This window comes from Pelobates fuscus, chromosome 3 (assembly GCF_036172605.1).
Source record: "Pelobates fuscus isolate aPelFus1 chromosome 3, aPelFus1.pri, whole genome shotgun sequence".
NCBI lineage: Eukaryota > Metazoa > Chordata > Amphibia > Anura > Pelobatidae > Pelobates > Pelobates fuscus.
In genome coordinates this window covers 65,927,007-65,939,732 of record NC_086319.1, presented here as the reverse complement: position 1 = coordinate 65,939,732, position 12,726 = coordinate 65,927,007, and the positions used below count along the sequence as shown (strand labels likewise).

Here is a 12,726-nt window from a genome sequence, read left to right as displayed (position 1 = left end):
GCATTGGATCTGCGGGAAATATCTAATTAGTATAAAGAATCAGTAGTCAGGAAAAAATGATTTGTGTTATTCATGTGTAAAAAAACGATATAATAAGTGTTAAAACGTATGATAGAAATACCGAGCATTATATTGTTTATAGATAGATTTATAGATTTTAAAAAAGGCATTTATTTTCTTGAGCAGCACATTCTTTGTGCAATGTTCATGTGTTAACAGTGAGAAATCCGTTTGCTGGTTCATGCACTTTAAATATTTGAAGAGGATTTTGCAAACAATTTGTAAAAAAGAGGTGGACTCTAAGTAAAATGTAATTTTGCTCACAGCAGACATGTAGAACATACAGCAGGTTAACTGGCATTAAGCTATTTCTCAATGTCATCCATGATTTTAGTGATGGTCAGTGGAGGCTGGTCTGTAGGGGCAGGTGGGGCAACATCTCCCCAGTTTTGTTGCAGTAAATAAATACAAATCTATTTGTATGGTGAAAACATAGTGTGTTTGTCAAGATTATATTTGTAAATTATTTTCCTTCTTTTATTGATGAATATTTATTTATAAATGCCCATGTCAATATTTTAGGGCATTTTTAAAAAAAAAAAAAACGGCCCTATTTTCTGGGTGCAGAGGCCACAGATATGGTCTAACAGGATTTCCTATGTCACCCATTGGCTTTGCATTTGGCCAACTGATCTTGGATTTCTTAAAAGTTAGGCTAACATAAGGTCCTGTCTTCTAAGGCTTTCATTGGGTAACAGAATCAGGAGGCGGAGTTGGACTTAAAAGTGGCTATTTTTTCCGAAATATGTGTACCCATGCTCTATGCATCTTTGCTCTCTAGGAGTCAATCACCACTGGCAAATATCATGACAACATACTGCTTTAATTTTACAAAAGCTCAGAGCAGGAGCATAGCGTGATTGTGATAAGCACTAGTGTTACCTGCATTTTTCCTCTGTGAAAATATTTTTTTTCAATACTGCTCATATACTCATATAGCATTTTGGTTTCATTTGTCATAGATTTTGGAACGTGGAGCATACATGTTAAATAAAATCTATTTTCAAAGCAAAAACATGTATTGAACTTTTGTGTGAAAAATAACATTTTAAATAAAAATGAATATTTGGCACTTCTCTGAAATCCCTAGTTTTAAAAAAACCCAGTATATGTAATTTAGAAGAAGTTATATTGTTTTAGAGCAGCTATTTAATTCACTACCCTTTGGAATGTAGGTACATAAAAATAAAACACAGTCTTTAAGTCAGTCTATATAAATCAAGTAATGCTATATGTGTAAACATTTACATAGTTTCCATTAGTTATATAAAGTTTTGTTCTCAGTAAAATAATTAACAAATATGAGTTATGTGAGTGGGCCCACAGTATAGTAAATAAAAAATAACAAAAAAATGTTTAGAAAAAAAAACATGGACATCCATGGTTTTCAAATTAATTGAGAGTTTAAAGTGAACTTCAAATTTAAGGCCAAAATAAAACTGAGTTTGAAAACATCTCTAACTTAGCTATACTTCAAATTTGGCTACTTAAGCCTAAAATGTGAAATTCACATTTAATTCTTTAGTTAATAACCCCTAATTGTGACATTGAGTATATACTGGCATTATTAGAGTTAACTGGCATATTTTATCACTTTTCATTTTTTTTGCAGGCCACTAAAACTCTGACACCTTAGTTTATTTTTCGAGTCTATAATTATCAAGTCCATAATCTGTTTTAATAAATATCTAGAAATATATTGTTTAGTCGCTCTATTTACTTTTCCAGTTCTTCTTTTTTAACTAGATTCTACAGGGATATTTGTCTTATTTTTAGATATGCAAAAATGGTAACACTATGAGACAGGAGGTATAGATAGGACAGGAAACTTTATCCTGAGGAACTAGGCCAATACCGCCACCGTTTCAGCAGGTGGTAAATTTGATCAATTTCCTGAGCTGTATTATTTTGGCCGTAAAAGTCACACTTTTAGGCTTCTTGAGCTACCTGCGCACATTTATTTTATATCTAACAAGCTTGGCAGGTAGAGTAAAATATAAAAGGAAAATATTACTGGGATTATGCAAGATAATTCATACAAGTGAGACTTTTATGGAGAAAAGGATTTTCTAGATGTTTACATAAATGGTTTATCATACACAGAATTTTTTTTTTTACAAATTCTTTATTACCATACACAGAATTCATCGTCTAAATGGAAGGTCAGCATTCGGAATTCAGATAACGATGATATTTATAAATCCAATGGTAGGTGTGAAATAATGCAAGCAAAATATTATAATATAAGCCCTGGTTGTGATTGAATTTGGAGATTGATTCTATTTGAAGTCACCATTTTTTAGGAATTTGAAAAAAAATGGGCTGTCACTTTTATAGGAGATATGAAGGTTTGAAATCAAACATGAATTTGAAACAAAACACAAAAGAAAAAAATTAATGACTCCTGAAAAAAAGGAAAATAGATGCGTGAAAGAGAGATACAGTAGGCTGATGTTACTGTTACATTAACTTTGATGTAACTGGTTATGGTGTGATTCTTGTAAAGTACTGCAGACTGCAAGTATCAAGATCTACAATCCACTTCTAAAGAACAGATACATTGAACCTAACTTTCAAGTAAATAATAATGGCTTTAAAATGTCACAGTATTTTCATGATATATGTAACAGAAAAGTTATCTAGGATGCTATCTATCCCTTCAGCTCTCGGCTGTCTCTCGGCTTGTCAGAAAATCACTTGTCCGCTGTCATCTACGCACCATTAGCATTTCTCTCACAGGAGTTCAGTCCTTTTACATGCTCGTGCCTATGTTGATTTGAGTCAATTGCGGCACGCGATCGTCGACACTTGATGTCACACTGGTTTGTGGCCCTTGCCTAATTCAGTGCTTGTAATTCCTTGGTGCTCCTATTTCTCAGTTCCTGTGTTTTATCTGGCTTGATCATAGTTCTACCTGTTTGTTGCCCACTGTTGACCATTGCTAGTCTGACTAAGTTACCCTCTGGTTTCCTGACTCCGGCTCATATTCTGGTTTCCTTTTCTGTTACACCTTATGGTGGGTTTCTTATGGTGAGTTCAGCCCAGCCACTCTAAGGCCTGGAAATACTTCTACACTGCAGTAATGGATTCTGTCTTCTGGTACCCTGACAATGGGACTGTTACATACCAGCTGAGATCCTTCTGAATTACAATATTGGTTCCTTAGGCTGGTTACCCACCTCTCGAATATGGAGCCTGCAGTGTAATAACTTATTATTAGACATTGTGAGTGACTGAAGTTCCGCCCCTCCACCCTACTTAGCTATGCATAATGTGTCTTGATGCTGCTTGTCCTTTTGGGAATTCTGTTTTTTTTTTTTTTTCAGTTCTTCTTCTAGTTCAAAATCTATAATTAGCCATTTTAGTGGCTAGTTCAAAATCTATAATTAGCCATTTTCTATAGCCATGATGCTCTGAATTATGTTTTCAGTATTGACTGCAATTTGTTGGCATAACCATGTGCAAGGGGTGTGCTAGATGCGTCAGACACATCCACATGTAGGCACGGATTGCACTTCCTTTACCCTGTTTAAATATCTACATAAACATTCCATCAGTTTAGAATTGTTCATTATCTAGTTCAGGATAGGCAACATTCAGCACTACAAATGTTGTGGACTACATCTCCCATAATGCTCTTGCAGCCATATTGCTGGTAAAGCATCAAGGGAGCTGTCGTCTACAAAATCTGGAGTGATGAATCCTATCCCTGATCTAGTTGAAGATAAATACAATGACAATTGGCTTTTTGTAACCAGTGCATCTCTGGCTTTTAATCATTCAGTGATCTGAAAGACCAAGGTTGCATCACCAAGAGAATTGTATTGAAAAAATACCTTATCATGGACCTTCTGTCCTTGTTCCATTACTTCAAGAGGTTCTTGTTCTGATCCATCTCCAGTTACAATCTTTCTTTGAATGTGGGCATTTTGTTCTCTTAGCGCTACAATCTATAGAAGAGAAACATTACTAATATTATTACATACAGTTATTACAATATTTTATCAAGTTAAAAAGAAAATATTTTCTAATTAAAATTTAAAATAAAACACGGGTTATGTCATAAGTAAATTTTCCTGCAGACATCTAAACTGGTACAACACACAAAAATATATTCCCTATTAATGCATGACTATCCTTAGGAATGAACTGGGCATTTTTTGTTAAAAAAAAACATTCAAGCATCATCTTACTATAAATATTGGATTACTGAATAGAAAACCAATCACACTCCACTAGACTGAAAAAAAATCTAATTAACAAAATATCACTAAATGTTCATTGACAGACTAGATAAAGGCTCAGTGAAAAGTCAAAACGTCTCCACTTCCTTGTTTCAAATAAAAAGACTGACTTTTAAAAGAAACCTCAGGTGTGCCTGAATATTTATTTTCTTCCATTTGATGTCTTCAGGGATTGGTACTCCCTTTCTGTAGAACCCTGCAGGAAGTATTCCCCTTGTTTTAGTGTGTGCATTCAAATCTTGTTGTTGTTGTTTTTTTTTTTTGCAATTAACTTGGGATGAGAACAGACATTTCCACAAGAATGGATTGGCCATTATAAGTATCACTGAAGAGACGGCTTATACTTACAAATGTTGTTGAACTAAAGTCCCATTATTCTATTCCACTTACAGTCTTCTTGAGATTTATGAGAGTTGTAGTCCAACAACATGTGCTAAACATCTGTAATGTCTTGCTTGTGAAGCAAGGCGGACACAATAGATTTACAGAGCGATTCATAGAATGTAACTGTCATGGTTCTGATCAGGTCAGATAAGAGACTTAGGCCAGGGTTGACTTTAGGTTCTTTATTGGAAATCTTTGACATGTTTTAACTTGAAATAATAAGTGTAGCAAGACTTAAGGGGACATGGAAATACTATAGACAAAAAGGAGGGAAAGCAGAACCCATAAACGAGATTACAGGTAAGTATAATGAGGGTTATAAAATAAAGAGTTTAGGCAATATGTCCCAGACAGGTTAAATAAGTAACAGGAAAACCTATAAGCTAAATTATAGGAAGAAAGAAGGAGAACCTATAAGTTGAATTATAGGCAGAAGGAAGAAGGAGAACCTATAAGCTGAATAATAGGTATAAGGAAATAGGAGAACCTATAGGCAGAATGATAGGTTAGTATAAGGAAAGAACAGAAACAAAGAGTTAGGCAAGATGCCCCAAGCAGGTTATCAGGTGACAGGGAAACCTATAAGTTAGATTACAGGCAAATTAAGAGAAGGAAAACCTATAAGTGAAATTATAGCTTACAGGCAAACATAATATAATAAGACAGAAATAAACAGATTATAAAGGTATAGGGAATTCAGGTTAGTTAGACTTTTAGGTGATCAGTCTCTTTTCTTTGGAGGCAATAATACAGTTATCAAATAGTTCTAACAGGGTTATTCAGGATAGATGCAAATAATAGGAATGTCTGTTTTATCCAGGTCGGTTGTGTTGATTCCAGTTGTGGCGGACCGCCTGGTACCCTAACTGGGTACCTCCGCCAATTCACACTTCCTAGTACCATAAGCACTGCACCAGGACACCATTAGCACTTTCAGCCCCTTGCTGCCGCAGCTTGGCTGGGGTCTCGCCGTCTCTGCCCACCCTGGACCCAAGTCCTGGATCCAGCTCCTAGTGGGTAGACACCTCCTCCAGAGAGTATAATTGGTATAGCAGTAATTATCGCTAGTATCGTCTCCCCCCCACACACACACATGAGCCGAGGCTTAATGATGGGAGGTCATCTGTTTAATGGCAGCACAGTTACATAATTTATACAACCAGTAAACTCCTCCCCTTAGCCAGAGAGATAACTGAGTCAGGAACTGTACAAACTCAATTATCTCCAGGTACAGAGAAACATACAATTTACAAACACCCCAAAAGTACCCCCAAAATCCATGGAAACCCCACAAGAGCCACATGGATACACTTGGATAGCCCTGATCTGAGTGACCAACATATCCAAAAATCACACAGATCGGTTCAGGGATTCGGGTTTTCCATGGAAGTCAACTTTTGACCGACCGCACACCAGGCTCCTGCCCAAAATAGTTCCATAAGAAAAGTGGTAGAGGTCGGTCAACTTCGGGAGTATAAAAACGAACTACCAACTGTAGTCCATGTAGCTTGTTAATCCAATCCATTCAAATGATTCCACCGAACAGTGTTCTTCCACGATGTAAAGAGCCGAATGTAGGCGAAGCTGGAAGTTCAGCGCTGTTCGCGAGGTCGAGTGTCTGATTTTAGTTCCATGCACTCGACTAACAAACACCACTGCCTGCGTTCGTGCAAACAAGATGGCCGCCACCATGTGTTCATGCATTCGAACGGCATCCACCCAGACGAACAATTAGAACACTGCGGTGAGAATCGTTACAAGGTATCAATAGGGTTTAACAAGCTCCCGGCTGGTCTTTAGTTTGTGGATCTGTTCGGTTCCCGAACAGTACAGGGAAACCACATGAACAGTCTTTTTACATGCTTTTTACGGGGCCCATAGTCTTTAGGTCAGAGGCTAGCCAGCAGGCTCTTCCAGGAACAAGTGGCAGAGGCCACAACGGTATTTGTAAAGTAGGTTTTCAATAAGGTAGAAAGGGAACAAAGTCCAGGATGGAATAGAGCAGGTTGGTATTGATGATCAGGTTTAGTTGCAAAACTTCTTGGAAAGGAGCAGACTGGAAACAAAGCAGATTGGTAGGATAAATCAGGATGGTTCAAGGGTAATCAGAGTATAGCAGGATCTCACAGTAGGAGCCAGGATCAGTCTTGTCAGCATCAGAACACAAACTTCGATCAATGTAAAGGCAACTTTGTGAAGCAGGGTGTGGCCTCTTATAGCATTAGTAATAATCATGCTATGCAGGCAGGCCCGGACTGGTCATCTGGCAAACCGGGAAAATTCCCTGTGGGCCACGATGGACACGGGCCGAGGCCCGCATTAAAGCTCAAGAGATCTCCCCTGCCAGCCCATGCAGGACAGCACCAGCTCTAAGATGGAGTTCTGCCCCATCATGGGCCGGAGGGGAGAATGGGTAGTGAGCCGGACACCCTCCATGCATGTCGAGCAGCTTTCTTCTCTCTCTCTCGCGAGCTCCGAGATTATCAGAGGGATAACATGGTAACCCGCAGGAAAGCTCTGTAAAAACAGCGATTGCGAGAGGGAGAGAGAATCTGCGGAGGTACAGATCAAATAACCTGCCGGCTGGACCACCAGGGATCTGTGTGTGACGTGCCCCCTCTCACTGGATCACCAGTTATCTGCATGCTCCCTCTCCCCCCGGCAAGGTTATATGGGGCAGTAAATGTGATTTTTTATTTTTGTTTAATTATTAAATTAATTATTTAAGCCTATATCCAACCATCATATACACACACCCTCACATACACACACACACAAACACACTACATATACTGCACTCCCTGCACTAACACACAACCACACTACACACACTGCACCAGTCCGGCCCTGTATGCAGGTGAGAGGAACTGTTAGACTAGTGGTAAGGGAGGCGACCAGTGGTGAAAAACTGGTATATATAGAAATATAACAGAATAAATAAAACAATATTTTGGTTGTCAGGTTAGAATCCTTACAGTAACACTGAAATTATATTGGGGTTATTAAACTGTAAATAAATAGGAAATACAAAATATCTGCTATGGATCAATAAATCATTATGGTTTGTATTAATTGATCTAGAATATACATGAATAAGGCATATAGGAGACGCAGATGCGATATACACACAATGCCTCTTGTTTTGGCAGATACAGTGATTTGAAAAATGTATGAAGCAGCAGAGCCATAATGAAAAGATTTCCTCTGTGTTACAGCTGGTGTATGTGGATAACATTTTATTTCTGTTATAAAATTGTAACACACCAGAGCATGTTATTCTGAAATCCCAGGTTTAAAAAATTGTTACACAGTGAAGCCAACCTTTTTTTGTAAAAATACTAATTAAGTAGTAAAGTATATAAAAACCTAAAAGGACTGCTATTAATGGAATTTGCCTATTAATTATATTTTGTTGTAAGATTTAATATAAAAAAAAATGTACCGTATATACTCGTGTATAAGTCGAGAAATTTTAGTCTTAAACTTCATTTTAAAATGCAGAGTCGACTTATCAACGGGTCAGTGCTAGATTCGATAGAATTTTTTATGGCGTTCGGGAGTTGAAAGGCATTCAGGAGTCGAATGCAGGGTAATGTCGACTCCCGAATGTCGTTCTCCTAGCTTGTCGGGAAGTCGCAGCCGACCATGCACTGCTGCCTGCGTTCAGGAAACAACACGTGCGTGCGTATATGCGAATGGCGGCCACCCAGGGAATGCTTGTTTGTGGTTAACAGCCAGGGGTGGTCGGTGATTACGAGGTGTTAACAAGGGGGACCATGCAGAGTCTGTTCAGTAACAGAACAGAAGCCGAACATTTCCATTTGAATAACGTGCCCTCGACTTATCCACGAGTCATAGCATATTTCACAATTGTTGGTAAAAAAAACTGCACTCGACTTATACACAAGATCGACTTATAGACGAGTACATACAGTAAGCATTACTGATATTCTGTACTTTTGAAACAGAGGTCTACTTGGACATTATAGATACACGAGACACAGACACCATTAAGTATGAATAAACTATAAAAATGAAGAAATAATGAAATTTTAAAAATAATATTTTCTACACAACTCGTGCATTGAAAAAAAAATATCTAAATAAATTCACTTAATAGTAGTGATGTCGAGAACATAAAATTTTCCGTTCGCGAACGGCAAACGCGAACTTCCGCAAATGTTCGCGAACGGGCGAACTGGGCGAACCGCCATAGACTTCAATAGGCAGGCGAATTTTAAAACCCACAGGGACTCTTTCTGGCCACAATAGTGATGGAAAAGTTGTTTCAAGGGGACTAACACCTGGACTGTGGCATGCGGGAGGGGGATCCATGGCAAAACTCCCATGGAAAATTACATAGTTGATGCAGAGTCTGGTTTTAATCCATAAAGGGCATAAATCTATGTTTCTATGTTTCTATGTTTCTATGTAAATCACCTAACATTCCTAAATTTTTTGGAATAACGTGCTTTAAAACATCAGGTATGATGTTGTATCGATCAGGTAGTGTAAGGGTTACGCCTGCTTCACAGTGACAGACCAAACTCCCCGTTTAATGCACCGCAAGCAACCACAAACAGTCCATTTGCACAACCGCATCCTCCCCATTTGCACAAGGTTGGATACCAAGACAGCCATGTCCCGTTCCTTGTCCTCACTGATGTCATTGAAGGTCTCTTCCTCCACCCAGCCACGTACAACACCAAGGGTCCCCCTGGGACGCCTGCTGTGTTTGGTCTTCCACCTCCTCAAAGGCACCTTCCTCCTCTGACTCCTCTTCTTCAGACTCCTCTCTCTGTGTTGCCTCTCTCTGCGTTATTATAAGGTGTGTTAAGTAGTACTATTCCTATAATATATAATTATAATATATAATATTATATTCGTATAAACTGCTCACATGTTCCAATGAGCAGCCAGCCACTACCCCATGAGTGCAGCCCGCGAGCCCTGGGCATATAAACAACTCACTTGAGGGGCTAACGCACACCACTAAAGTGCTTACGTTGTTTTGACTTTCCATGAGACGCTACAGTGTGCTACCAAAGTGTTTAATACATCTCAACAAGACCTGCCTACATGTCTCCCCAGAGTGCCTACACTAATTTTAATTGAGTCGCTAATATGTACTATAGATGTGTTTACTGGAACCATGTATTAACCGCTAACGTACGCTACTACTGGGCATAACCTAAGTGCTTCCTCTTCAGCTCCCTTGCGTGCCGCGTAGGGATACCAGAGCCGGAAGATGACGTCAGGATGACGTCATCTTCCGGCTCCGGTTTCAGTGCGGTGCGCGAGGGAGCTGAAGAGGAAGCACTCAGGGGAGAGTGCTCCCTCGCGTGCCCGCCAGCCGGGTGACAGCAGGGCCAGCCTTGGGGGGCCCTGAGGTGGCTGGCTCCTGGGCCCCCCAGGAGAAGAGGCTGGCCCAGTGACATACATACCTGGGTCGCAGGGCGGCTGGGCTCCTTGGTTGACGGAGCCCGGTCGCAGCAGTGACCCCGATATGCACGCCACTGCTCCTAATGCATCCCTATGGAGTAGTAATGCATTGGCTGAAACCACCTGTATTGATGATAGCAGAAGAGTGGCGTCTGCAGTGACACCGGCAGGTAGGGGGGGGAGTGGTTGCTTAGTAAGTGGTGGGTATAGGCTGGTTAAGCTCCCCACACAAAAGCATGTATACAATCAATAAAACTCCACAGTCACAATCACTACCGGGTTTTGAATATCCCGTTCACGTGACGACTTTCGGGTCCGGGTCCAGGTTGGGAGGAAGCCCAGAAAGGCGGGCGAAACGCGTCACGCAGACATCATCGGAAAGTGGACCCAGAAGTCGTCACGTGAGTGGGATATTCAGAATATTCACAAATACCTTATTTAAAGGTAAAACACATCTGCATTTGCAACAAGCTTGCACGCAAACATTATCCTTTCTTACCTTGATGATGACACAGCAATAAATAATATATATGAGCATGTGAATACACCAAGTTGGCCATATTGTGTAAACATCTACTCATTAGATATTTTAATTCCAAAATCATTAACACTTTAATCCATCCCTAGGGCATTTAATCAGGTTGATGGCAGACTGTGTGTAGGAAAGTCCTCTTCCTCCCACAAATGTTAATAAACTATTTCAGTAGACAGTCACAGATTTAAATCTCAATTGTCTTTTAAAACAATGTTCTAAAGTCTTTCTCTAACCCAACCATGACAGAACTCAATGTTGTAGTCACATAGAACTCATATAAACTTAAAATTTCAGTCAACTAAAATCCATCTTCATATGCACAGAGGAATTAAACTATTTTGGCATGCACCAAACCATCTGTACTTGCACATGTGAGTAGGAAACGGCAGACATGTGAGTAGAATCAATTGTTACAAAACTGCTTTCGGTGGATAAATTACCTGGACATGGAGAGATATTTTATAACCCTTTCTCCTGCATATATAAAACCCTCTCTGGGTTGTATAGGTGTCAGCAGTAGTCAACTCTGTAAAGTACTGTCCAATGACCATCTTATCAGATGCCTACACTCAAAGCTCCATCAGGCTTTGAGTTACTTGTCAAGCATACATCTCCACACACTTCAACTGTGCAAATGCTTTGTCAATAGGACTATAGCAAGTTCTTAAAAGGCTTTGCATAGTCTAGGACCTCACTAACAAAAGAAGAAACTTGCCTACTGGGTACTAAAAGGCTGCCTCACTGAGATCATCTGATACATTTCAAATTCAAATTCAACAAAAATGCCACTGCGTCTCACCAGGAAAAAGTGTGAAATGCACCTCTTCTGACCTACCTTTCCTTAACAAAATTCCTATGCAGTTCCTTCATTTTACTTTCCTCCTTCATTTAACTTGTAATGTATTTGAATATGTATATAAATATTCAAAAAGTAACTTATGATAGATGGATGCTTTCAAAGGAAGTCATATTTCATACATTTAAAATAAAGATAATTTATCAGCATATTTAAAATCTATATGTCATGCACAGTACATCACTTTGGTCACTAAACCTTGTTTAAGCCATATCCCAAGCTGTTTCTGTAACAAACTAAGCCTCGTCACGTGTTCTTGGAGGGGCCTAAAGGCCAGCCTCTTACCAAAAGACTATGGGCCCTTTAAAAAAAACTATGTGAACTGACTTGGTTCGTGGGATTTTATATTTGGTTTGAGAACCGAATAGCTGCACGAACCAGGGACCACCCAGGAGCTTGTTAAGTCTAATTGAAACTTTGTAGCAATTTCCACCGCAGTGTTTTAAGTGTTTGTCTGGGTGGCCGCAATTCAGATGGACGACCACGAGATGGCAGCTATCTTGTTCACATGAAAACAGGCAGCGGTGTTTGGTCGTCGAGTTCTTGGAACTATTTTCGGACACTGAAACTTCCGAACACCGCTGGACTTCTATGATCGCCTGGGTTTGGTTTTACAGCACTTAGGAAGACACTGTTCGGTGGAAACATTCCCACGAACAAGGGGAACAAACTCCAGGGTAAGACTATTGACTATGTTTGGTAGTTTGTTAGTTTTTAAACTACCAAACTAGACCGACCACAAGCCCTGATTATCTAAAACCGTTTTGGGCATGGGACCATGCGTGCAGTCGGTCAAATTATGACTTCCAGGAAATTCCTGAGCCCGTGAACCGATCTGGGTGATTTTTGGATATGTTGGTCACCCAGATCAGGGATATCAGGGGATGTAACTTTCGTGGTGATTCTTTGTGCTTAAAGGTATTTTGGGGGTTTTGTAAAATGGATGTTTTCTGTGCCCGGATATAATTGAGTTTAATACAGTGCTGACTCAATTATTTCCCAGGTACAGGGGAGGTATTGACCATTTTTTTATGGGAGTGTCCTGGACCTGAGAGCCAATGTAAGTGTGTGTATGCTTTTACTGCAGTCTACTCTCAGGTCCAGGAGGGAGTGCCCCTTGCATGGGGACCTACATATAAGGCCAGTTGTGGCTGCCATTAAACAGATTTGTTTTCCCTTCATGAAGTTTGGGGGATTGGAAGCTA

General features: G+C 39.7%; 1 protein-coding gene across 9 annotated transcripts in view; it reads right to left on the bottom strand.

The window, feature by feature from the left end:
- PPFIA2 (PTPRF interacting protein alpha 2) overlaps positions 1–12,726 on the bottom strand; it is a 369,600-nt gene that overhangs the window by 89,146 nt on the left and 267,728 nt on the right. For all 9 annotated transcript variants that reach the window (XM_063447134.1, XM_063447135.1, XM_063447137.1 and 6 more), the window contains one exon: positions 3,897–4,010. In XM_063447134.1, coding sequence (XP_063303204.1) covers positions 3,897–4,010 — 114 coding nt within the window. The remainder of the gene's footprint in view (positions 1–3,896; positions 4,011–12,726) is intronic.